Source organism: Dermacentor silvarum, chromosome 1 (genome assembly GCF_013339745.2).
Source record: "Dermacentor silvarum isolate Dsil-2018 chromosome 1, BIME_Dsil_1.4, whole genome shotgun sequence".
NCBI lineage: Eukaryota > Metazoa > Arthropoda > Arachnida > Ixodida > Ixodidae > Dermacentor > Dermacentor silvarum.
The window spans coordinates 162,935,289-162,962,890 of NC_051154.1; the positions used below are offsets into that span (position 1 = coordinate 162,935,289).

The following is a 27,602-nucleotide window of genomic DNA, read 5'->3' on the forward strand; positions in this document are numbered from 1 at the left end:
CTGTCGATCTTTCCGCGCCCCTAGTGTTGCAGAGTTAAGAGACAGAGGTCATTGCAGATCACCGACACAGGTCGTCTGTAGTGGACATAAAAATCGGCAGATAATGATCATGAATCTAATTTTCGTAGTTGCGCTGAATCGCGTGGCTGTACGAACCGTTCACCTCCGCTGCTGGCGTTCTTCATAATGCTTGCGTTGTGAAAGGGAGTGCTCGAGGTCATCCAGTGAGGTATTTACAGGTATACATGGTCTGTGCATTACACTATGCTTGCTATTTTAATTTTAGGTGAATGTTGACTACAATTTATATGGCCACTATAACTAACGTATAGACTCGTGCAAGAGCTGCACTTTTCTGTCGCAATTTTGACTGGCCTTTCACGGGACCGGGCCATTTGACCTCATTTTTCCAACTACGAGTATGAAATCCGCCGTAAACCTCCGCGATCGCCTCTTCTCGACATCCAGTAGCGACGCGCGAAAGCAGGCTGCGCACGACAATTCGTTGTTGAGCCCGATCAGAATCAGCGTACGGAACGTGATTGCTTCTCGGTTGGATATCTTTTTTTTTAAATATTGGCTGTCAAGTTGGTGGTGTGGCCCTTGCACGTATGGGTGCGATCCTTACCCGGATTAACACGGTAAGAATCTTCCTTTGTGTAATTGTCTTCTACTTCGCTATCACTAATACTGCTTCGCCTTCCCGGCCAATTTGCACTCTTTTTTTTTTTAGTACTTTGAGTCAGAGTATAAATGCTGCTGCGCATGACATCTAGACTTCTATTTATTCTGATTTCGAGTGAATCCGGCTTGGCATCATTTCGGTCACTCAGTGCATTCTATATACAAGGTGTTTCAACGAACACTTTCAAAAATTTATGAAGGTTGCCTGTGGCAGATAGCACAATTCTAGTTCGTGAGCTCATCCACTCAAAGAGGCGGACTTGCACAAGAAATCGAATTCCATAATTGACTAATTAACAAAGTTAACCAATTAAGTTTATAGGTAATTACCTTATGGCCCATGTTGCAATTTACAAATTCTAGCCATGGAGTTCAGATCCACTTGGAACTCATTCTCAGACTGACACCAGTGTCAAGATAATAATTCTCTAACTTTGCGGAGAAATGCATTGGTGTGCCAGTCACTTTCTTAGCAAAACATCGTTTCATGCATCGAAGCACAAAAGTATGAATAGATATATAAATTAATGGAGTTTTGCGTGCCAAAACCACGATCTGATTATGAGGCATGCCGTGGTGGAGGACTGTGCAATAATTTAGACCACCTGGGGTTCTTTAACGTGCACCTAAATCTAAGTATACGGGTGTTCCAGCATTTCGCCCCCATCGAAATGCAGCTGCCGTGGCCGTGATTTGATCCCGCGACGTCCATGCTTAGCAGTCCAACACTATAGCCACTAAGCAACCATGGCGGGTCAGCACAACAGTAACTGGAACACCAATGCATTTATCTGCAATGTTCGGGAATTAATATCTCGAAACTGGTGCCATCCTGAGAATTTGTTCTTAGTGCAACCGTCTTGCGAACCCCACGGCTAGAATTGGTAGATTGCAACATGGGCCATAAGTTAATATGTTAAAAACCTAATTGGTGAATTTTTGTTAGTCGATTATGCATTTCAATTTTTTTTGCAAGTAATGTCTGCCTCTTTGAGTAGACTAACTCATGAACTGGAATTCTGCTATCTGCCACAGGCAACCTTAAAAATTTTTTGAAAGTGTTGGCTGAAACACCTCGTATTTATGGCCTCTGCATGCAAGAGGCGATGTTTCCATCCCTAATGCGTAAATGTTGTAAATAATTAGAACAGCTTTTTTTTTCTTTTTTTTGTCGCCAGTCGTTAGCATTGCCGACTCGAAAGAGAATCAATTTTTAGACACATATCACCCGCGTGCCTTTCACGCGTCGTTAATAGAAGACTCTGCTGAAGGGGTCACTGAAGTCTGCAGGTTTTTTTTCTGTATCAAAAAAAGCACGCAAAGTAATTTGAAGTGAGGTGAACATACATCAACTTATTCATTCTCCAGGCATAGGCTATCCATTTATTTGGCTACCTCCTTCTCTAAAATTATAATAAACTTTGTCCTGTTTATATATTTAAATATATTGTGTCTTTGCATGGTATTCTGAGCAGAAATTAAAAAAAGAACAAATGTTGAAGTGAGGAAATACGGATGAGGTAGCCGCCCCGCCGCTGGTGCTTCTAATGTGCTTGTCCTCCTATTGTCAGGATTTGCTGAAATAAATCGAAAGTATAAATTAAAAGCCGTGCACGTCCTCCGTGCCAAAAATGGTGCCGTAAGCTTTTAGCCACAACAAAAGTTAAAATGTAGCACTCCGGTAATGATATCTTAGGGCCCGGGGGGGGGGGGGGGGGCTAAGGATCGCCGGGGAGGGCTCAGCCCCCTCGGGAAAACTCCGGAGGGAGCTCAAGCCCCGGAGCCCCCCCGTAGTCGGCGCCTATGGTGCTCGCAAACAAATATGCAGCTTTAGAACAGACAGATGAAGATACTATAGAGGTAATGAATGAAACCGTAACTAGGCCGATCTCAGAAGCAGCAATTGAAGTGGGAGGTAAAGCACCAAGGCAACCAGTAGGTAAGCTCTCCCAAGTAACAAAGGACCTAATAAAGAAACAACAAAGCATGAAAGTGGCAAACTCAAGAGATCAGATAGAATTCACCAAACTGTCAAAACTGATGAACATGATAAAAGTAAGGGATATTTGAAATTATAACGTGGAAAAGATTGAGGAAGCAGTAAAATATGGACACAGCATGAAATCAGTAAGAAAACTTAGCATAGGACAAGGCAAGATGTATGCACTGAAAGATGAGCAGGGTAATATCATCAGCAATTTCAATGACATAGTAAAAGCAGCGGAAGAATTCTATACTGACCTGTACAGTGCCCAGAGCAGCCAAGCTACTTTCATTCGAAGTAGTGAACAAGATACAGAGGCTCCTTCTATAACTAGCAGTGACGTTAGAAGGGCCTTGCAAAACATCACCAGGGTAAAGCTGCTGGAGAAGCTGGAATAACAGTCGATTTAATTAAAGATGGAGGAGATATCATGCTTGAAAAGCTTGCAGCCCTTTATACACAATGCCTCATGACTTCAAGTGTACCAGAGAGCTGGAAGAATGCCAACATCATACTAATCCATAAGAAGGGAGACGTTAAAGAATTCAAGGATTAAAGACCCATTAGCTTGCTTTCAATACTGTATAAGATATTCACCAAGTTAATTTCCAACAGAATCAGGGCAACATTTCAGCCAACCAAGAGAACAGGCTGGCTTCAGGAAGGGATATTCTACTATTGATCATATTCATGTCATCAATCAGGTAATCGAGAAATCTGCGGAGTACAATCAACCTCTCTATGTGGCTTCCATAGATTATGAAAAGGCATTTGTTTTAGTTGAGATACCAGCAGTCATAGAGGCATTGCGTAATCAAAGAGTACAGGAGGCATACGTGAATATCTTGGCAAATATCTGCAAGGATTCCACAGCTGCCTTGGTTTTCCACAAGAAAAGTAGAAAGTTACCTATCAAGAAAGGGGTCAGGCAAGGAGACACGATCTCCCCAATGCTATTCACTGCATGCTTAGAAGAAGTATTCAAGCTTAGACTGGGAAGGCTTAGGAGTGAGGATTAACGGCCAATGTCTCAGCAACCTTCGATTTGCAGATGACATTGTCGTATTCAACAACAATGGGGACGAACTACAACAAATGATTGAGGACCTTAACCGAGAAAGTGTAAGAGTGGGGTTGAAGATTAATATGCAGAAAACAAAGATAATGTTCAATGGCCTGGCAAGGGAACAAGATTTCAGGATCGCCAGTCAGCCACTTGAGTCTGTAAAGGAGTACGTTTGTCTAGGTCAATTACTGACAGGGGACCCTGATCATGAGAAGGAAACTTACAGAAGAATAAAATTGGGTTGGAGTGCATACAGCAGGCACTACCAAATCCTGACTGGGAGCTTACCACTGTCGTTGAAAAGAAAAGTGTACAATCATTGCATTCTACCAGTGCTAACATATGGGGCATAAACACCTGGTTAACAAAGAAGCTCGAGAGCAAGTTAAGGCCCACACAAAGAGCGATTGAACGAAACATGTTAGGACTAATGTTAAGAGACAGGAAGAGAGCGGTGTGGATCAGAGAGCAAACGAGGATAGCTGATATTCTAATTGACATTAAGAAAAAAAAAATGGAGCTGGGCAGGCCATGTAATGTGTAGGATGGATAACCAGTAGACCATTAGAGTTACAGAATGGATACCAAGAGAAGGGAAGTGCAGTCGAGGACGGCAGAAAACTAGGTGGGGTGATGAAGTTACAAAATTTGCAGGCGCAAGTTGGAATCGGCTAGCACAAGACATGGATAATTGGAGATTGCAGGGAGAGGCCTTCGTCCTGCAGTGGACATAAGTATAGACAGATGATGATAATGATATTTTGCTTGAAAATCTTCCCAGGGCAGGCTTAAAATGGGTATTTTTGACGGGGGACTGGCATGTGTTCGACTCATTCACTGTCTATTAAAGCGCCCCTCACCAGGCCCGATTGGAAATTTTGGTTATACACTGGAGGCTATAAAACGCCATTTAAGGAGTGTGTACCAAAATAATTTTTCAAATTGGTTCGTTATTGGAAGAGATAGAAGAAATTAAATGTCCTTGTGACCAAGCTGCCAGGAGGTTAGAGTCACTGCCAAGGGAGGCACTCTCTCCCTCTGCCTCTAGTAGCATTCCCAAGCAGTCTTCTTTCCCTGTCTTCTCCCATATCTGAGCTGAGGGACGTACCATGGCATCGAGCCCCACCTCCTTTTTCCCTTCTCTTCCTTTTTCTTCTGTTAGGCGCATTTACAACGGGGACTTATGCCTTGCGCATTGCATGATTAGTCATGGTGAGTGACGTAGATAGCACTGCATTTGTGCATATGACCTTGATTCTTTGGCTCCGGGCGAAGCTTCCTCAAGTAGCATTTGGTTTTGAAATTTCAGCAGTTTTTGCAGTGTGCAGTGCCGTAGTACTTGGCAGACAGAATCGTCAGCGCATCATGTATATCATTGCGCACAAACAACATGGACAAAAGAAGGAACACGTTTTACACACACGAAGCGCAAACTATCAACAGTTTATAGCGAGAACGTGACCATATTTATACCTTGCCACAAGCAGTACTGCGCATGACACCAAGGGCGGAACCACACTGACAAAAAAATGTCAACACGCGCGTGTCGTGCCATTCAAATACGCTACCGTGTAGACCGCTTATAACGTAAGTCGCCGGAGTCGTGAATATCCGCACTATAAGCAGTACCGCACTATAACCAAAGCACAATTTTCAAGGCCCACACATATGCAAAACATGTGCACCGAGCCGCCACGCGTATGCGACAGTTGAGGAATGCGGCTAGAACGTTTGCATTCAATTTACAGTCGAATCTCGTTAATTCGAACCAAATCACGCGGCGGCGCCTCCGACCGGCATTGCGCCGGCACCGGCATAGAGTAAAAGCTTAGGAGAGACCCCTCAATGTCGCGCGCGAACAAAAAAAGAAAAAAAAAACCTCTCCCTCTCAAATGGCAAGGTCGCTGATTCTGCGTTTGCCGGAACATGCGTGTACGTGCCGACGTCTCAGCTGCACTACCGTAGCCACGCGTAGAAAACGGTAGTAAATTCTTCTTCTTTATGCTTCCTCTACTTTCTAGTCACGTGTTGACATTGCACGCTGCGGCTATGGCGCAGAGGGAAGCAGCGGCGCTGTCCCAAGCCAGCCAACGCCCGCTTCCCGATAACGGCAGAAAACGAAACTTCGAAGAGCTGGCGCCGGGCCTGCTGTAGCGGCGGCGCCTGCATGGCGGCGGTCGCACACGGTGACAGTCGAAAGTGAGGGAGGTACAAGGGAGGGCGAGGGGAGCCACCGAAGCGGCGGAGTTGCCGAGGCGAAATCCGCTTCCCTGCCGCCCTCTTCCCTCACATTCCACGGTCTCTGCGTGCGCCCTTCCCTGTGCCGTGCCGGCGCCGCCCGCTCCGAAGTTTTGTTTACTGCCGTTATCGTGAAGCGAGCTAGGCCGGCCTTGGCAGTTTCGTGGCCTTCGCTTGCTATGCGCGCCGTGATATTTCACGACTCGCACTCAAGATTCTGGTTTCAGCCTCACTGGCAGTTCGTTCGCACCACGTGCCCTTCTCCTCCACTTCGTCTGTCTTTCTTCCTCGAGCACTCCTTGGGGCGCCCGTTTGAGGGGAGCGTTCGCCGTCTTCGCTGACTTCTGTACTCCCAGGCAGCTGCACTGTAACCGGTATTTCGTTTCCCGCAACTGCACTATAAGCGATACGTGTATACATAAAGTGCTATGGGAAAATTAACGGGAGTCTGAAAAGAACGCACTATATCCGGTCCTGCACTATAAGCAGTTACGTTATAAGTGGTCTATACTGTATTTCCTTAACTGATAAGGTGATAGAGACCATGCTAATACACTTTTCTTTTAAGGTTGCGATGCAGTGGGCCTTAATAATGAGGTGTGTCATCTCATTATTCGACTTTTCAATGATCATGCACTCTTTGAACCTTGGTCTGCAGCCACATTCATCACAATGAAGTGCCAGCCACCCTCCCGCCTTGTTCTTTACGTTGTTTGCATGCTCGCAGAGATGTTTGTTGATGCAACGGCCCGTTTTTCCGACATAAACACACCTAAATTATAAAGGTATCTTATATACCACGCCTACACTACATCTCACCAATTCGTTTTTGTTTTGGTGATTCTTGACACATGCTTTCTTTTCTTTCCTGTTCAGGTTAGTCATTTTGCAAACTTTTGAAAGCTTATTTGGTGCAGAAAACACGACTCGAACGTTACCTTTTTGGGCGATCTTCTTAATGTTGTGCGGCACTTCATGAATGTATGGGATTACAGGGAATTTTCTTTTTTCTTTCTCCATCTCTTTGGAGGTGGGGTGAACGGTGGAGCCAGATGCCTTGATATTCTTAAGGAGCTTCTCCGCTATGGACACTAACAGGTGCCTCGGGTAACCTGCTTCTAAAAGACGTGAAGTTTGCTGACCCAAACTTTGGCTCGTCATGTGAGCGCAAGATTTTTCCAGGACGTTCTTAAGGCAGAGTTTGGCGATTGCCCTTTTTAGTAGTTTTTAATGGGCTGATTTGAACGGGAGGAGGAGTTTGTTTGCTCGTGGGTCATAGCTCCAGCACACGTGGTTTTCTTTAAAAATGAACCTGACATCAAGAAAACGTATGCTGTCTTCACTGGGAAGTTCATGAGTGATTTGCAATGGGTACAGGCAGTTCTCAGCGAGAGCAAGAACTTTTGTGGATTCTCTGCTAAAATCTGTCTGGTCACACTCTAAAAGAAATAAGAAATCGTCTACGAATCGGAACCCTTTATCCACCTTAGTGGGTCGAAGTTCAGCGTCTAGCGACTTGTCAAGCTGTGATAAAAGTAAATTGCTCAGCACGGGTGCTCTGCAGGAACCTATGCATATGCCTTTTTTTTTTGTAGGAAGTATCTGTCCTCCCATTTGATGAAGGTGGATCTGAGATAAAACTGGAGAAGCTCCAGAAACTGTCCCTTTAAAATACCGGACTTATTCTGAAAAGCAACCCCTCCAAATTAGTCAATAGCATGGTCCACACACTTTAACAAGCCATTATGGTGTAAACTGTAGAATAAGTCAGTAATATCAATAGAAAAACCTTTAAGATTTTTTGCTGGATGTGAGTTAATGAAGCATAACACCTCGTTAGAGTTCTTAGTGAGCAAAGGGTCGTCAACTGGTAGAGGTTCCAGTTTCAGTTTCCAGTGTCCCAACAAGGGACATTATCTTCAAAAATAATTATTTTTTTCTACAAAGTGTCGTCGAATCTTAAGGATGATGCGAAAATTTGCACCATGAAAATGCATTTTCTAATTTTGTTTGTTTTGGATTCCTAAGTCCATAAAGAAGGTTCTCACCAAGTTTATTTAATATCTGCATGATAGTAAAGAAGAAAATTCGCATGTTTTACCCAGTCAGTGGTGGCATGCATTTCCTGTCGAAAGCGCCTACGAACGTTGTTTTCAAGATGTGGTCGTAGAGCTGTAGAGTAGCCTGACACTGAGTCGATTCACTCATTAGAAAGTTTATTTTTCGCCCTTTGTAGTGATGATAGATTTTTTTTTTTTTTTTTTAGTGTTTCGAAAAACAAGGGAAAAAGAAAAAGCGAATTTGTGGCCACGGCAAGTCTGGGCTGCCTGCAGAACTGAGACTGAAGCTTGGATTGGTGTAAATGCAACTTGTGACGTTCCATTTTTCCCACCCGCGAAGTTTTTGTGCCCAGCCTTGTTTTCATTATCGTCAGCACTGGCCATCTTTGTATTGCTTCGGATTTTCCGCTAGTTCATTGTGATCGGCAGGTGGTCGGTTTTGTGGTGGATTATGCCCGCCACAATGTCTTCGACGTGGAAAAACTTTGGGGTGTGATAAAGCACCACAAAACAGAAGCAATTGTCCTGAGAAGCGTCGAGTTGAAGGAGAGTGTTTAATCTATGCAGCAGGGGCATTCAGTTAAGCACTGCTTCCTGGAGAATAAAATGGCATGTTTTGAAACCTTTGAATAAATTTTTCTCAGTTTGCACTTTTGGGCCAATCAGCACTATAGGAAAACTATCGTTACGAAACTGCAGTGACAAAAATGATTGGAAAGATTGTTTTTAGGGTAAAAAGACTATCGACGTCTTGAGTTTCTAAATTGCTTCTATCAAGAAAGAAAGTATAGATTTCTGGATCATGGTAACAAGAACACAAACTGATGATTTTTAAAATGATAGTTTTTCTAAGGTGACACACTCGATTGCTCAGTGGGGCATTTGTGCTAGTGTAATGAAGTTTACTGCATGATCTAATGACAAGACAAAGCATCCTGCCAAATTTTGTTAAAATTGGCATTTCAGTTCAAAAGTTTACTTTTCAGCCCTGCATCAGCCCTTAGATCCACCAAGACTGATGCTGCCGCTAAAGTGGTCACTATTAGGTTCACCATAGGGGTCAGGCACATGCGTGCTATCCAGTCAAGTTTGAGTTATCCGATGAAGGCCAATTTTAGGAATGAGATAACAAAAGTTAGGGTACATAGAAATGTACAAGTGCCGGCTGGGACCTTCGGTCAAGGTAAAATTAACTGGAGTCGAATGAATAGAAGTGTTCTCTATGAACATCTCTTATGTTCTTCCGCTATTGCAGTAATTGTGAAGATCCAAGATTTAGTGTGTACAGCTTATTTTACAAAATTTTTGTGTCCCTAGTGCTCTGGCATGACGTTTTTTCAGTACTACTATTTTACTTGACTGCTGTGCCTGCCAACCCTGTGGGGACTCAGATTTAATTTTTTAACAATATATTAAGGTGGTGATGATATCGGAGGTTTACAAAGAAGCTCGAGAACAAGTTAAGGATGCAAAGAGCAATAGAACAAAAAATGTTCGGCGCAATGTTAAGAGACAGGAACGAGAGCAGTGTGGATCAGAGAGCAAATAGGTTTAGCCGATATTCTAGTGGACATTGGAGCTGGGAAGGCCATGTAATGCATAGGGCAGATAACAGGTGGAGCATTTTGGGTGCCAAGGGAAAAAAGCAAGCGCAGTCGAGGACGAAAGAAAATTAAGTGGGTTGATGAAATTAGGAAATTTGCAGGCACAAGTTGTAATCAGCTAGCACAAAATGGGGGTAATTGGAGATCACTGGGAGAGGCCTTCATCCTGCAGTTCACATAGAAATAGTCTGATGATGATGATAGGTGATGCATGATCTCTTATGTTACTGCTATGTTCAAGAGTGTGATCTGCTTAAAGGAGAAACACTTTTCACATCAACTTTTTTGTAATTGGCTAGGCAACCTTGACTATGGCCATGTGAGGGAGCCTGACTCAGAAGAGGAGCTTGAGCCACCCCTGCCAACACAGAAGGGCCTTGCCTCTGCAGCCAGTGGGTCAGCATCCTTAGGGACCCAGCCCATTGTGGGTTCTGTGGGAGGTAGTCGTCCAGAAAAGCCTCTTGATGCCTCTGCAGCTGCAGGTTCCATGCCTTTCCTGCCAGCCCAGGATGACAGCCATTTTTTTGCCTACTTCTTGACTGCGGTGGTGCTTTGTGTGGTTGGGTACTTGGCCTTCCACAACAAGCGCAAGGTGCGTTTTGGTTTTAGACAGCTCTGAAAAGTGTGGTGTCATAAGTTTTGCCAAGTAGTGCCTTAAAGCACAATGTGGGCTAGAGCTTTCCTCTTGTGTTGTATCATTTGCTCACATTGGTTGGATGTTTATCAGAAAAAGCAGATACTTTTTAACATCAGGACCTATCAGTGATGCCTGACCAAGATGACATAGCCTCTATGGTATCATGGTGTATTGTTATCAATAGCATTATCTAATTATATGTGAAGTACAGCAGTCTTCACATAAAATTCTAAAAGGAACAACTAATCTGTGACAGTTATCACAAATTTGTATGTTGGAACTGCTCATTTCAGAGAGGTTATGTATACTCTTCAAATATTTTAGCAGCAGAGGTATTGAAACAACCTGATGGTATACCTGCGTTTGCCTAATACATAACAGCAATTTTTAAGCATAAGTGTTGGATACAAGCTAGTAAGCAGTGCAAATCTTGACATATTGCAGGTTTTGGCTACCATTGAGTGCTAGCTCACTCAAAAAAAGCAACCTATCAAGAATCATGATAGAGCATACTGTGAGGGGTTGGTTGGTCAATATCGTGTTTTGAGTTTGTGGGGATTACCCACATCCCGTCGATTGTTCGCCATACCAATCGATAAGCAACCACCACTACATGACACTACCACTATGACGGTGCCAGGTCACGTGGTGCTCTGCGCACCTTGGTGCATGCGTCACCAAGTCTTGATAAGTCGACGGAACTGACAATCATGAGGAAGTCTGCTTCGTGCCAGGGTGGAACGTGTGTGCCGTGCGCCCCGCCGGGGCCAAGGTTAACCGTCCAGTGCTAGAGGATGATTGCCGCTATCACCAAGTTTGTTGAAAGACTCGTCTACCTATCCCTAATGCCGTGCAGTTCATCTTCTTCCCAAGTTTGAATTGTTAAATAACATTTATTTTGTTTCTCCGACGGCTCTTGCTCTGTTTTCAATAGTTCTGAGCAGCACTGTGGAAGCTACAGGCTTCTTCGATCAATCGGGGGGGGGGGGGGGGGGGGGGGCGAACGCATCTTAAAGGTGCCCTTCCGCACCCTGTCATCTGCTAGCGGCGAGGACTGCAGCACAGGCGGCGGCACCACCTACTAAGAGTACAACTACGCAGCGAGACCAGCTGTTGTGATAGCAGCGGTGGAGAATTTATTCCTTATTGGCTGTGACACTGAAAAGACGTGTGTCTTCAAGATATTTCGAGATATAGAGGAGAAGGAGGGTTGCAGAGACGGCTGAAGCGGAGGGTTCAGAAGGAGCACTGAGCCAGCGTGTCGCACTCGATGGTGGTGCCATCTCTTGATCCTTCTTGTAACATCCACTTGTGCACGGTGTGCTTGCTGACACTCATAAGTGCAGCCATTTTCTTAATTAGAACTCTTGTAAGTTTGCCGCACTGTTCCAAGCATGTTTAGCACCATCTTATTCATTCCTTTCACGTAACAGGGCAGCGTGGAACACTACCATAAAAGCAAGTCTGCGGACGCGATTGTTGCGAAGGGCGAAGCACTACCCAGAAGAGAGTCCGCGAGGTTGTGGCTCTAAAGACTACACATATGAATTTTAGTCACTGTCAAATAAGTCGATTGTTTGTACTTTTTAAATGCAATAATTAATGTCTGTACGGCAGCATTGCATTAATTCTCTTGTTCTCTGCACATTTTCATTCAAACAAGTGGACTCTATCTTCAGTATCGTAGAGCCTCAATAAATATTTTATTAAAGAGCGAGGCAAAATCGCTCAATAAGCCACCGTGCGACCTGGAGAGAAGCTTCCAAGTAAACAACTATCGACAAAACCACTTGTCAACGCCATTTAGTCGTCCAACGGGTTCCGAACTGTGGGACTACATCTCGCTGCACAAGAATCTGCTCTCGCAGGTCACGTAGCCTTGGCTCTGCTGCATGGAACTACTGAAACAGACTATAGTGCCTATTCTTGGTGAGGACTACTTGTGAACGCAACCAAGAATCCAAGTAGCTTCTAAGTGCACCGACGGAATGAGTGAAAATATGCTCCCGAGAAGAGCACGCATTCAGCATAAGCACTGTTTTCTAGGCTTTTCCACTCGGCTTGACACATTCTTTGCTTTTTTGCCACTGCTATCAGTTGTCAGCCAAAGTGGTGACATGGGAAATGCTAAAACCACTCTCTGCAGTGCCTCGGTGACTATGGCATTGCACTGCTGAACAAAAAGTCGCTGATTCAATTCCTGGCTACGGCGGCCACATTCCAATAAAAGCGGAGTGCTAGAACTCTCATGTACCATGCATTGGATGCACGTTAAAGAAGCCGAGGTGGTCAAAATCAATTCAGAGACTTGCCATGAGGTGCATATGTTGCATGTGACTGACTGCATAGCACTGGCAGTCTAAGCTGTGTTGTTCAAATTCAGCTTGATGGTTTCACCTACACACAAGCTTAACCTGTCCATCCAGTCAGCGCACAGTCTATCTTGATAGGCACGCTCGCTGTAGTTGTTGGCTGGTCGCTTGAGCACTAGCTGAACACTTGTCAGGCTAACCTGTTTGTGATCTCAGCCTTGATCACCGATGAGCCACTCAATGTGTGGCAAACTTGTTAAAACGGTTTTCTGCCCACTACCACACAGGCAGTTGGCAAATTGTCGTCACATCCACACTGCCTTGGCTATCTCCTATCTCCTTGGCTCTCCTATCTTGCAATGCATTTGGCTCAGCCAACTATTGTCTCAGCAATTAAAGGCGCACAGCATTGCATTGTTATTTCTGCCTCAGTTCACCTCCTTTCTTCCTGGCTTTCCAAGGCCTCTATTTCTTCCTTCCCTAGCTGTTGGCGCCAAAAGTGCACACCGCGCTGTGGTCAAGTCAAGAAATGAATGCGTCGAGAACCCTTGCAGTTATCAAAATAATAAATGGCCAGATGGCGAGCCTTTGCCATTACTGCTACATGAAATGGTATCGGCGCATTTTTCTATTGCGACGGCAACCAGTAAACATAAAATCAGCTTATTTTCATGTGTGAAAATGTCTTGTGTCGTTAAAGTTACCTATCGCACTTTTGCTAGTGGCGATAAAGGCGATAACAGCACGCCATTTGAACGGAGCAGCAGCAGCATATTGGCTTTGACAGTGCTTGCAAGCACTGATCTAATCTAAGTAGAAAGAAATATTAAATGCTTTGTGCATGCGTGACAGCGTGCTACTACATTCGTGGCCATCACTGAAATAAAACTGCAGTTGTTCTAAGCAGAGTTCCACCACAGAGCAGAAGTGTGCTGATGTTCCTGAGGGCCTGTGGTCTGTCCTACTAATTTTAGGACACTGCTGCCAGCAGTTGCGGAAATAAGTGGTCTTGTGCTTGGCTGATGCACCTGAAAGCTTTAATTCTAGCTGGAGATGTTAGCCTGGTCATAGGACTTGTATAAAGTGCAGTACGCTGGCTGAAGCGTGCCACAACAGAGGCTGGAGCATGCTGTAGGTTGCCTTTTGTGAACACAGACAACATACAAAAAAACACGCATAACTAATCAAAGCTATCAAGCAGGTCCAAAAAATTGGTCAGTGACTGTAAACGTATTCTTGTATCTTGGCTGTGAGCAGTGCTGATGGCAATGCTCACCAGAACTGCTGATGTTCGTGCTTTCAAATATTTGTTTGTTTGTTCCAAATAAAGAAATTCTAAATACCTACTGTAATTCGATTCAAAGCAAATAATGAAGAGCAATATATTCTATCAATTATTGGAAAATTTCGAATATTCCCACTAGCCTAATCAAAAGCAGAAAGTTAAGCACATTGGTATTATCAGTGATACCAGAAGTCTCCCCACCTTATGGCAAAAATGGCAGCCATTGTTTATGAAATGAAACATTCATTGAAGCTTACAATCAAGGACATGTTACTGTAGTCGGTAGCACTGACAAGCATTGCTCCAGGGATTCATCTTGCATTATTTTCTTTTTAATTGCTTTATATCTGCGGAACTACAAAAAACAGTGTTGCCTTCGAAGCTGTTCTTTTAGTTCCTAGCACAGTGGAAGATGCAACACTCCGCCCAGTGTCTGTACTATGCTGTAATTTGTTTTGTTTCTTAACACTTTTCTGCCCGTAGGAAAAGCAGCAGTTTTTAGGTAGTCTTGTATATACTTTCTTTCCTATTGCAGAGCATGCTTGATACTAAAGTGTATCGTATCAAATTTAAGAGGAAGGAACCCTTTCCCACGGTCCTATTCCCTAACATGTTTATTAGAAAGAATCTAAAAAAAAACTTTATATGAAAATGTCATTGTTGCTTCATACAGAAAGACCTTTGAAAATTTTCAGAATATACATTTTCAATGCAAAGGACCTGTGCAATATTCCAGAAAATATAATCTTTCTATGTAAAAAAATTCTTAAGGTATAAAAGAAAACATTAACTCTAGTAACTTGTCCTAGCGAAATGCCGAGGTCGACTTTCCATGTAAAACTCGACTCCCTGCATGGCCCGCCAGCAAATGTTCCCGACCGAAGGATATTAACTCCCTGCAAATAAGAAATGTGACCTTTAGAACATGCAGGATATCTTTATATCAGGGCATGGCAGCTTTGAAAGAGTTCAGCAAAGAAAGCAAAACTCCGTTGTGAAATCTGACAAACCAAAGTCCTCCGCGTCAGTGCTGCTTTCGAAGCACAAAAACTTGTGTGCAGATGCATTGAAATTGGTTCGAACAATAAAGTTTATTCATCATCATCATCGGTAGAAACTCGACATTTCCGTGCATGAGTGGCCCACGGCACTGATACCATCTTGGAACCTATGAGCGCCCATCGCCCCAATCTCGCCACCCGCGCCCCTTCTCCAGAGGCACTTTAAAAATCTTCGCATGGTGGAAAAAGAAAACCGAAAACTGCAACTGTATAAATAGTTTCTAAATAACCCAATAAATGGAGCTAGCTGTCTGCTAGCACTCGGAAAGCAGCAAAATATGAATTTGCAACCATCAATAGCGGGCTATCGATGGGAATAGGCACAGACAGGAAAGTGTTAAATCTTGCGTGCCATGCAAGGCGCCTTGGCTTGCATTGCTTCACTGCTTGCATTGCTTCACTGCTTGCTTTCATCACCTATGTTTCACAAAAAGTGTACAGTATTACGAAATATGGGACTTGCAGCTGGAAGTTTAATAAGGTCATTACTCTTTTGATAATGGACAGTAACACAGTGATACCCAATATAATCAAGTTGTAGTCGCGACATAAACCTTGTTCGATTGCGAATTTTATGAAATCTTTGTGTTAGCAGTGAAAGTTACTTCACAGGTTCCTAGAACAGTCTTGGTGGATAGCATCTTGTCAGTAAGCATTTATGAATAGAATTCCTCAATAAACTTGACCAATATTTTTGGAACCAAGCACACTGGTGTGTGCAGCGAAGATGGTGTTGAGCGCAAAGCTTTAATGTGGACCATGCCTACTGCTAGAAGCCTTCATCACATGGCTCTATGTACACATGTGCATTATAAATCATCATAGCCATCCAGCACTAGGCAGCAGTGCAGCAGATCACAAGGCCAAGGTCACTGTAAAATATTCATAATAACGACAACATGGTGCAATGACCCCAAAACAACGCACATTTCTTTCATTGTAACCGAGGTGCTCATAAGTTCCATTCTGGTTAGCATTTTTCTGTTTCAATTGACCATTGGTGAGTTTGTAGCAAATCAGCAAGACAGAAAACATAAATGGGGTGCGCGGAGTGTAATTTCTGTAGCTGCATAACAGATGGCTAAACAGTGCATTCGGTCATCCATTTAATGGTTGCAGAATAGAAATAAGCATTTATTCTATTCTGCACACTGCGTTAACTTTACCTGTACAGCTCCAAAATCACATGCAACACTGATTCATTCATCCACCATACGCCTTCAAAGATCAGTTTTTCAACTGTTTTTGTGTGGGTCGCTTGGGCACTTAGGAGTTGCAGTTGCCATGCACTGATATTTGTATACAATCTTGTTTAAAAATTTAACTTGTAAGATGTTTTACTTAGAAGATTTAGCTATTTTTCCTGTTCCTAGTTAGTCTTCATTACATGACATCCATGTACTGCAGATTCTGGCTCTGATTCTGGAAGGCAGGCATGAGCGCCAGAGGAGGCACAACGGACACTACAGAAGACTGGACAATGCTGATGAAGCGTCATCTGGCCGCAAAAGTCGTGGCAGTTTTTAGGAACTGGCTCTAGTCGCATTACTGTGGCTCCCTTTAAGCACTGGCAGCTGGAGCTGCATGTGCCAACCATTCTGCAACAATTTATGGCCACTTGCAACTTCAGGATACAATATTCACTGACTTCTCTGCCTTAGCCATAACCTTTCATACACCTAATTTTCATTTCGGTCTTTCTAAAAAGAATTTTTGTGACATGATGGTATAGCTATGTTAAGCTAGTGAACTAATGAGTGTGGCTGGCATGGACAGTGGCTCGATGTTCCTGTTATTCCACTCCTGATACTGTGCTTGACAAGAGCTTGTGACTGTCTGTGCGGCATACATGTCAGGTTTAGTGTACAGGTCTAGTCACAAACTCTAGTCAAACATACTGCTGCAAGGTGAACAGTAATAATTTTAGTTTCTGTCGTCGAATTCCATGTTGAAGTACGCTTAGTTTTAGTGCCCACAGCTCTGCTGTCTTGTGTGTATGTTCTTGCAAGACATGTAAGAGCAACAGTGTTTGCTTTGTGCTGTGACACTCTGACAAGCTGTGCTTGACTGTTGTGGTTTTTAGGGTTTACTGAGTCATGAATACTTTCTCAGTGGACTTTAAGTACTGCATGTGGCCATGAGATTGGTGTGCTGGTATCTACTGGATGAACCAGTGCTGTACCAGCAGTACTGGTCAGTACAGCAGTACAGTGAACTACCAGCACTGCTCTGGGGCCCACCGTATTTTGTTCTTCCCAGAAGTTAAGGCCACCACCACCAATATATATGTATATATATATATATATATTGTTACAAGCGTGAAGTATTGTGTTATTTGGGTGTGTGCCATAAGCTGTAGTGGGACACAGATAAGGGGGTCGAAGAAGAGGACGTTTTGCCAAGCGATCACGGAACCTAGGCTGGCGCTCAAGACCGTTGGTTACGTCGTGTCCCAATAAACCCTCTCTTAACAGAATAACCCGTAACAGAGTGGTGGAGGTGCGGGTTCAGCTTATGGCAGACACCCAAATAACACAATACTTTCACGCTTGTAACAATATTATATATATATATATTGGTATCTCTGAGGTGTTCATACAGAAGGCAAGACAATAATAAATGTTCACATACTTTTCACCCAGCGACTAGAACAAAGTATAAAGCAAGAGGCAATAGGTTAAGCTCCTTTTGCTTCTGCTATCGTGCATATTCTGTCGTACGCATTGATCAAACTTTTGCTGCCGGAAGACTTGAACAATTTTTTTTGTAGAGTAGTGCAACTGTTTAACAAACATGCTTTTTGTTGCTGGCATTTCAAAAACTGAATGTTCATTGTCCAGCTGTATAGACTAAGACATGATATGTCTTACTACAGTGTAGACCGCTAATAACATAAGTCGCCGGAGTCGCGAATATCTGCACTATAAGCATTATAACCAAAGCAACAATTTTCAAGGCTCCGCATATGCAAAACGTGCACTGAGCCGCCACGCGTATGCGGCAGTCGAGGAATGCGGCTAGAATGTTTGCGTTCAATTTACAGTCGAATCTCGTTAATTTGAACCAAATCACGCGGCGGCGCCTCCGACCGGCATCGCTCTGGCACCTCCATAGAGTAAAAGCTTAGGAGAGACCTCTCAATGTCGCGCGCGAGCAAAAAAAAAGAAGAAAAAAAAACGCGGCGGAAATTTCACCCTCTCTAATGGCAAGGTCACCGATTCTGCGTTGCGCCGGAACATGCGTGTACGTGCCGACGTCTCAGCCACTCTACCATAGCCACGCGTAGAAAATGGCAGTGAACTCTTCTTTCTTTCTTTCTCCTTTATGCTTCCTCTACTTTCTAGTCACGTGTTGACCTTGCACGCTTTGGCTACGGCGCAGAGGGAAGCAGCGGCGCTGTCCCAGGCTGGCCAACGAAACTGCCCACGCTGGCAAACGCCCGCTTCCCGATAACGGCAGAAAACGAAACTTCGGGGAGCTGGCGCCAGTACGGCTGGAGCGGCGGCACCTGCACGGCGGCGGGCGCGCACGGTGACAGTCGAAAGTGAGGGAGCTACGAGGGAGGGCGAGGGTAGCCACCGAAGCGGTGGAGTTACCAAGGCGAAATCCGCTTCCCTGCTGCCCTCCTCCCTCACATTCCACGGTCTCCGTGTGCGCCCTTCGCCGTGCCGTGCCGGCGCCGCCCGCCCCCTGAAGTTTCATTTACTGCCGTTATCGTGAAGCGAGCGTTGGCCGGCGTTTGCAGTTTCGTGGCCCTTGCTCGCTATGCGCGCCGTGATATTTCACGTCTCGCACTGAAGATCCTGGTTTCAGCCTCACTGGCTGTTCGTTCGCACCACGTGCCCTTCTCCTCCACTTCGTCTCTCTTTCTTCCTCGAGCACTCCTTGGGGCGCCCGTTTGAGGGGAGCGTTCGCCGTCTCCGCTGACTTCCGTACTCCAAGGCAGCCGCACTGTAACCGGTATTTAGTTTCCTGCAACTGCACTATAAGCGATACGTGTATACATGGAGTGCTATGGGAAAATTAACGGGAGTTTGAAAAGACCGCACTATATCCGGTCCTGCTCCATAAGTGGTTACGTTATAAGTGGTCTATACTGTAGTTTTCTTTCTGACTGGATAACATTACACTTTGGCATTACACATTGTGAATCCCAGCAGCATGGCAATGATAAGAGTTCTGAATAATCCGTATTGTTGATTGACAATTGCAGCAGTTGGTGGTTTATATTTACCTGTTTGTGATTCCATTTGTGTCCTTGCTTGCTTTGTTCTATAGATGCGCAGTACATATGCATGTTCGTAGCAGAACAAATGGTGCAAACACAACTCATTCGTAAACTATAAAGCAGTTGTGAAAAACCATTGGTTTGGTGGATTAACTCCTTCAAACACATCGTTATGCCTGAAGACAGTGGTGCAGTTATTTAGAATAAAGTTGGGACACTTTTGAGCAAGGAACTTGCTTTTTTTGATCTAGTACAAACGTTTCAGTTCACAGTAGCACAGAATTTAAGGGGGAGGGGGTGATACTCCTTCCTAGTTTGTTTGTGAAAGGTTAAATGTAGCATTTTACTCATCGACTCAAATTTTACTGCACGTGTACTTCATGTGATGTTGGCCCATGTGTACTGTAGCTACAGTATTATGGTGCACTTGCTATGAAACTGTCTAATTTGAATCAGAAGCACCCCTTCTTTTTTTATGTGTTTTGTTTATGTGACTTATATAGTTTTTTGTCATGTGTCTTACATGAAGTTGTATAAATTTGGCTCCTCCTGTACTTGCTTATAAGAGAAGGAAAAATTCGAAAACATTTAAGGGGACTGGCCACAGTTATATACATATCTTGGTTTTACCTCTGTGTGTGCATGATGCGTCTTTCACTGTTCACATTGTGTGAAACACATAAAATAGGGAATGTGTTGTTAGTTTGTTGAACAGAAACAGTTTAGCAAAAGCCCCAAGTCCATTACATCCATGTGGACATGACACTGATGAAGCAGTGGGACTTTGAAAGCATATTAATGTATTTTGTTCACAATAAGTGTGATGCATATTCAAAAATTAAGTTCAGTGCAATTGATGATTTATAGTCTCTGCCTGTACAATTGTTTAAATGTGTCCGAGTCCTGCTTTGCTTGTTGTTTTCATTAAACATGTCTTTTTTTTGTCTTGATATGTTTATTAGCAAAGTTACCAAAGAAAAGTTAACAAGAAACGTTGCTGCTAGAATGCTTTCCTTGTTTCCCTTTAGACATGGTTGACTGGAGGCAGTTTAAATTGAAGTATTAGGTTATAGAACATTAGTATCTTATCTCCAATGTCATTCAAATTTAAGTTGAACATTGGCACACATTGTCTGCATGTAGTTGAACTACATCATGGGTTTTTTGGCATTGTGTCATGTTATCTTGACGTTGTGTCCCTTGTTGTCGAGACTCTTCACACTTGCATGGTATTACATAGATTCATTTCTCTCTTTCAGTTGTGCTTTTCTTGCATTAGTTCTTTTTTCATTTGTATTTCTGTTTCACTTTGTTAACTGGTCGTGATTCCATGTTGTGCCTGTAAAAAAAAGCAGTTCATATGGCTCAGCTGCATGGAAGTTTTCAATTTAGCTTGCATGTGAGCACTGGTATCAATGTATGAACACAACCATATTCTCCATTAGGTTACTTCAAGATGTTACCTGTCCTTTTTTATTATTATTATTACTTTTTTTTCAGGGTTGTTATTGTTTTTACCTTTCTGCATTTTTTTTAGTACACTGTACAAGAGAAATAGTGACAAGTTTCTGCCAGGCTTTTCTTTTAGAGTTAACATCACTCAAGCTTAGCCTCTACATTGCACAGATCTCTAAGCTTATTTCTGTTATACACTGATAATGTATTTACTTTGTTATGAGATTTATGCAGCACATCAGATGTGACTCATGAATTTTTTTATAGCTGTAGTATTTGAGGTCATCAGCTAGGTACTGGCTTTGAAAGTTATTTATATCAATCAATGTTCTAAAGCATGAAGCATACACCTGTCTCATCTTCTCTTTAGTGGATTAGTCTGCAAGCACTGGATCACTTTCTTTCGATTTTCAAATGCCCTTGTTGCTTGCCAATCACTGTGTTTATTCTTAATGAAACATGTTGAAGTGCTTTGTTCACTTTGTGTTTGAAATAGCAACAATCACTCAACCTTCTGCAAAGGGCGTGCTGACTTTGTAAATACTGTACAGTATTGTGTGTCCAGCATTCGTTTGCCAATAGGCATGTGTCATAACTGCCCTATTCTGAGATAGAGTATAGTGTTCATCTGTGGATTTGAAAGTAATTTCTGCATTGAGTATAAAAGAAGTGGTAGAACTTGTTATTGAACTGTTTGTGATTATTGACTATAATGGTGATGCTGACAGTAGTTGCTCCAAGCAATGTGTTGTATACGAAAAGCTAGTAATATTTTTTCTCTCATTAGTGATGCAAGGTCCTACAGGGTACCCCTTTTGAAGTATTCCTCCCCTCCGCTCCTCCTCTGGAGCGTAGGGGAGACGGCTGGAGAGCGGAGGGGGGGGGGGGTGAGGTGGGGAGGGCTACGCTCATTCGTGGTATCAGCTGCTGAGGTCAGTCCTTGGTACCAGCGTGTGTGACAAGGATCACTGCTCCTGCAAGGGGCGATGGCAAGCGGCTACGACTAAGGCTCGATGTGACGCTCCCTCGAGTGTCGTTGCCGCTGACACTGGTGGCATGATTTCCTTGCGACGAAGGGCCACATAGTTTCTGCACGCATAGTGCCACGCAAGACAGGCTGTGCAGCGACGATGGCTACAATATGGCGCCAGAGTAGCGCGCGTCGTCTGTATGGAAACAAAGCACTGCATTAGCGGAGGTCTGCCGGCGGTGGCTGCTGTGAATTGTGCCCACGCATCACCCACGCGCTGCCTCTCGCAATCTCCCAATTAGCGAGGCAGTCGCGCGACCCTTTACCCCGTTGCAATGTGCCACACGAGACATAATTGTCCGTGCCAGCTATGCTACTCACAGCGTTTTCTTCCTAATATAAACCATGTACCTATATAATGGCACGCAAAATGAAAACACATCTAGAGCTGCGCTCAGATTTCGCATTAGGGAGTATTGTAATCGTCGGTGAAATATTGACATGGCGAAATATGTGTGCACGCATATACTTTCACACGTTTACTTTCAAGATGTAGGCAGTATTTTGTGCTGTTAGTGCCTAAATTTATCTTGGTACTGGCATATTTTTTATTGCCAAGGTCAACTTCAACATTCCATATGTGGTCTTGAAAGTTCTGATGTGCCTCTTGATAAAGCATACGTCAGATGTGCGTGTGTTATTACAGCTGTAGCATATACAGTGCCTTTAAAGTATCAGTAATTTTATAAAAACATTTTACCAGCTGCGCAATAGCTGCTTTTGCAGGTGGCTTATGTGCTTTGGTGGATGCAATTTTCACAAACAAGTTGAGTCAGCAAATACATGACTTATTAATTGACTTTTCTAATTGTACAGTTGTGATAATATTAGAAACTTGAAGACAATCGTATTCAGAGACATCATTTTGTTCGTATTCGTAATGAAATTTCACATTCGGTGGGCTAATTTCGCATTCAAAGGAGAGAGTTTTGACACAGAGAGACCTCCCATGTGACGTAGCTGATTATGTATAACATTCCTGTCTAAATGTTGGGTGGAGCTAATAATAGCTGTGCTGCTGCTTTGTCTGGTGAAAGGGAGTTGGCTTCCCTCCCACCTGCATCAGCTGCATCACAAGGTTTTTGTCCTTGTTTCGCATCTCCCACTTTTGAATGCAAAATTTGCATACCAAGTGTCCACTTTGATCATGAATAACTCCGAACATTGGTGCTTTAGAAGAATTAAATTTGAGTTTTCTTCAAATATATTTTAAAGTTCCTAATACAGTGGAATCTCGTTGATGCGATTCTGCATAATACGTTTTTCGGTATAATACATTTCTTTTCCTTTTCCCGATAATACGATTTGGTTGGATAATATGATTTTAGAATGATGCGCTTTATTTTCCGGTTCCCGTGAAGATCGTATCAACGAGATTCCACTATACCATAATTGCAAAAGGAAAAAGAAAAGGTACGCTAATTAAAAAAATTTAATTTTGTGTTGACTTTAATTATTCACAATGATTGTGTGCACCAGAATCTGTCAACCACCTGTACGAGCATCATTTGTGTAGATTGCACAGCAACTTTATTAATATCACTGACATTTGAAATTTAAGGGCACTGTATATTCATTTATTTAATTTATATATTTATTTATTTATTAAAGCGAAGCTTTATATGGCTAGGCAAAACGAAAAAGTGTCTGTTAGTCTCCTGTCCACAGAAAACTATCATCATCAGCATTGGCTCGATGTCGTCTTCTGCAGCTGACTCATTGGCGCCCCTCGGGTTGCGCTCATGCTCGTGCCACTGCTCCCGCGTTCGTCATCGTAATCGTCTTCCACAGCTGGCAGCGTTGCCTCTCATCATTCCAGCGTAGAATTTCACTTCTCTTCTGTCGTCGTAATGGGGAGGTCGCGTTTACATGAGTCATTGCTTAAGCGCCATTCATTGTCTTGCATAACAGACAGATTTAATTTTGAAGTTGCACAAATGGGACCCAGAAATGAAGTTCCGCATGCCTCATAAACTGAAGAGGAGCACAAGTCTGCTACACCGGATTCGTCTTGGTGTGGCACTCACGAGGCGTTATACGCATATCATCGGCTACAGTGACACTGGTCCCAACTGCGATCACTGCCCAGTGCCAGAAACACTTGAGCACATATTTTGCTCATGCCCAGCGTACGCGCGAGAACGGCAGAGCCTCATTTCAACTATTCAGCGAGTAACTAAAAGACCAATGTCTGACGAGATTGTCTTAGGTCCTTGGCCTGACGCCAACAGCGCAGCTGTGGTCAATCTAAGCGACGGTAGCTTTCCTTCAAGCCACTGGACTCCATGCACGGCTATAGTGTGACCTCAACGGGATGGACATGTACATACGCACCTCCTAATCTTATCATCATTCATCGCTCTTTTTATCCCCTCCCCCCTTCCCCAGTGTAGAGTAGCAGGCCAGAGCAAACTGACGCTCAAGCCGACCTCTCTGCCTTTCTTCAAATAAACCTCTCTCTCTCTTGAAGCAATTTAATTTCGAAGAATCGCAAACGGCAATGGCGGGCGAATGCTGCTAACCATGCTGCCGAGCAAGCTCGAGACATCGGACACAAGCGACAACGGCAGACTGCAGACATACCGTCAGTGACGTCATTCTCTCCATCGCATCCGAAGGTGTGTGTAACACAAAGCCGTAACCAATAATTGAGAAATACTTTAATGAACCATCGGGATTAAGCCAGTGATAAACACCGAGGCCGCACGTTTCAGCTTCGCTGCTTAACCATCTGTACGGAGTGCTTGGACGATGAATTTACTTGCTCAAATGCCTTGGTATAAAAATGTATATCACAACTAGCTCCATATGTATCATGCATTCAGAAGAAGGAAAAGAGGCTGCAATAGCATTAGCATACGCATCAACCACTGCATCGTGCATCGCCACCGACTCCAAAGCAGCCTTAATTACACCAAGGGACTTGTATCACCTCAAGCATACCGAATTCTCAGTGGAACACATCCTACCCGCAGAAGAACTGTTCGACTAATCTGGACACCCGGCCATGCAGGGGCAATTGGGAACGATGCTGCGCATGATGCTGCCCTAGCAAGTATCAGCTGGGAGAGTCACTTGCGTCGCCCATCTCTCTCGGGACAAGAAATCCCCGAAGGAACCCAAACAGAACTACGCCCCCCAGAATCAGATCAAGAAAAAAGTTTCTCAATATGAACAAATAGGAAATCGAATGACGACTTACGGACAAATCCTCGAATTCTATCCAAATGCTCGCTACAAATACCCTCCTCCTGACAAATCATTAAACGAACATCAAGCAACTACATGGAGATTTCTACACAAGCACCTTCCCTACACCACTACTCGTGCATCGAATACACCCAGAAGCATACTCGTCACACTGTAAGACATGCAATACACCATGTGCAGACCTCCATCACAGTATGTATGTGGGAATTCGCATCAGCTCCAAACAATATCAAGACGCAGCATAAACCACAATGCTAAAATAACCCCTGAGCAGTGGGAGGCTATGCTGCTCAGTGAATGCTCAGAAGACCAGCTCTGGGCTGTCCGGCTGGCAGAGGATGCAGCTACAGTTCAAGGCCTGGCGTGCGTCTGACGAAAAGGGGATCTTTACGGTACTAGCCTCCTGGCCCTTCCATTCCCCTTTCAAACCCAGTAGGGACTTTTCAATAAAGATGTTTTCTCTCTCTCTCTTGCTCTCCAGTAAGGGGTATTACATGAGGATGAGGCAAAATCACTGATGAGATGTTCGATGTCCTTGAATTCTATGTTACGGTGCAATCTACGGCATTCGTGGACAATGCGTTCCAATCCTGTGCTGTTTGGATGAATGAGTTCAAGTGCGACAAAGAGCATGCTGGCGATGGGTAAACAGCTTTGTGATGACCTATGCGGTGAGAGCTGCGATAAGAGGGAATGATTATGGAAGTAACGCATGAAGTATGAAAGTGATAGTAAAGGCAGAGGCATGCAGTCTTGCATCGGCAGACCAAGCGTTAAAGAGAGGCTCCAGATTTAAGTGTGGAAACACTAGTGAAGTAAAAGTAATCTGAGTAGGCAAACGTAACAGCTTGGTTTTGGACGGCCTCTAGCATATTAATATGAGTAGAATGGCATGGATTCCAGATGGTGGCGGCATATTCTAGTTTTGGGTGAACTTGGGGTTTTGTAGGACAGAATTTTAGTGGAGGAATACAGTCAACGTCCGCTTTTTCGGACTCCCTAGGGGCCGCGAAAACGTCCGAAAAATCGGGCAGTCTGAAAAATAAATGCATCTATTTTACTGCCCCTAAGGACTCAAATCGCCACAGGCACGTCTGAAAAATTATGAAGGCCTGCCAGTACACTTATGAGGCATATCGGTACTCGTACTGCGACAGGAGACGGCGGGTGCAAACGTGTGTAATTTAGGAATACATGCTGTGTCCCGTTACAATTGCCCCTTACCACTCTTGTTATGCTTCACCGGAATACTTTGATATGCTTCACCGCGTAACATTTCTGTATCGAGGTGAAGCTGACATTCGAAAACCGGCATTATGCAACGCATCGTGCTTTCCGAGTTTTGAAGCCAATCGCGAGGATTACAATCGCGAGGATTACAAAGACTGAGTCGGTTCCATTGCTGACAGCAGCGAATTATTTCAACGAAAAACACCGCTCCGAACGGCAAGAAGCTTAATAGCGAACGTCGAAGCGGCGAGATAATAAAAATTGCGGCAGTGGCTACTTCGATTAATGCCTTTTCGGACCTGCGGTCACGGCAACAAGTCTGGAAAATCGGTCGGTGAAGGGTTCTTGCGGCCGAAATTTCAGGCGTTCTTATATATATTGACTATGGCGTACGTGGTGGTGCCGCGAAGCTGTCCGAATGATCGGGCATGTCCGAAAATTTGAGCGTCCGGAAAATCGGTCGTTGGCTGTATATATAAAATCTGCGCAATGTATTTTTGTCGACAAATATTTTAAAAGAACACTACAGAGTAACACTTAGTTTAGACTGCAGAAATATTGATTAAAAATTCTATTTGCTTTGATTTAGCGGGAAAGGACCAATTACTCACAGAGCAAATGAAGGCTGAACTTACCGTTATCGAATTTTGCGCTGCAGCTCGCACAGCCCCACTGCGTCAGTGATGTCACAAATTTTGAGGCATTTCCTCGTATTTTGGTTGTTTTAGCACCTAAAATGATATCAAAGCTTACTAGATATAGTCTCTGTTTCCTTTATAGCGCATGTGACTCTCCTTCATCAAGAAACAATTATAACTCTAACCAAGCAGACACTGTAAAAATGTGACGTAACGGCAAGCTAGTGCAGGAATTTTATGGTGGCATGAGCACCAGTCTTGCATTTCTGCTGGCTTATCAAGCCTCCTTTTATGGCATGGGCACCCATTTTGCTATTGCAGAAGCATGATTTACAAATACAGCTAAGCTTTACTGTGCCTTTAACAACAAACGTTGCTTTTAAAATCATGTATATTGCTCTAGCCTACTGTGCCACTTCGTAGCAATCCTGCCATTGCAACATGGACTTTAAAACAAAAAAAACACTCGTAATTAAACTGCAACGGCTACTTGCCTATCTATAGTTGGTAACAATCTAAAGATAAAGCTCCAAAAACACTGCTGTCCCACTTTAGGGCAATTTGTACAGATGCGCCAGCCAATTATGTTTGCGCACGTCTGTGATGTTGTCGCAGAGACAAATTTAATTCGATATCAAGTTATACGAACTATGTTTTGGGGCACGGAGTCAAAGAGGGCAGGTGCATTGCAGTTTTGTGGACAGAGCTCATGCTCAATTTTTAGGTTGGGACCAAGTATAGTTGTCCGCTGCTTCGAATGTGAAAGTAGTGAAGAAAGCGTCCTCGCAAGGGTTCATTCCTATGTATTTAAGAAATCTGTTCATTTGAAAAAAAAATCGCATTATATAGGTATACTCTGCTATTTTTTTACCGACAGCTG

At 43.7% G+C, this 27,602-nt stretch overlaps 1 protein-coding gene across 1 annotated transcript in view; it reads left to right on the plus strand.

Moving 5' to 3' along the window:
- The window catches only part of LOC119436324 (trans-Golgi network integral membrane protein 2-like), a 53,176-nt gene extending 31,872 nt beyond the window's left edge, over window positions 1–21,304 (plus strand). The window contains exons 5-6 of the mRNA XM_049657017.1: window positions 9,936–10,228; window positions 16,339–21,304. Of these exons, the coding sequence (XP_049512974.1) occupies window positions 9,936–10,228; window positions 16,339–16,458 (413 nt within the window). The 3' untranslated portion in view covers window positions 16,459–21,304. The remainder of the gene's footprint in view (window positions 1–9,935; window positions 10,229–16,338) is intronic.
- The last annotated feature ends 6,298 nt before the right edge of the window (window positions 21,305–27,602 follow it).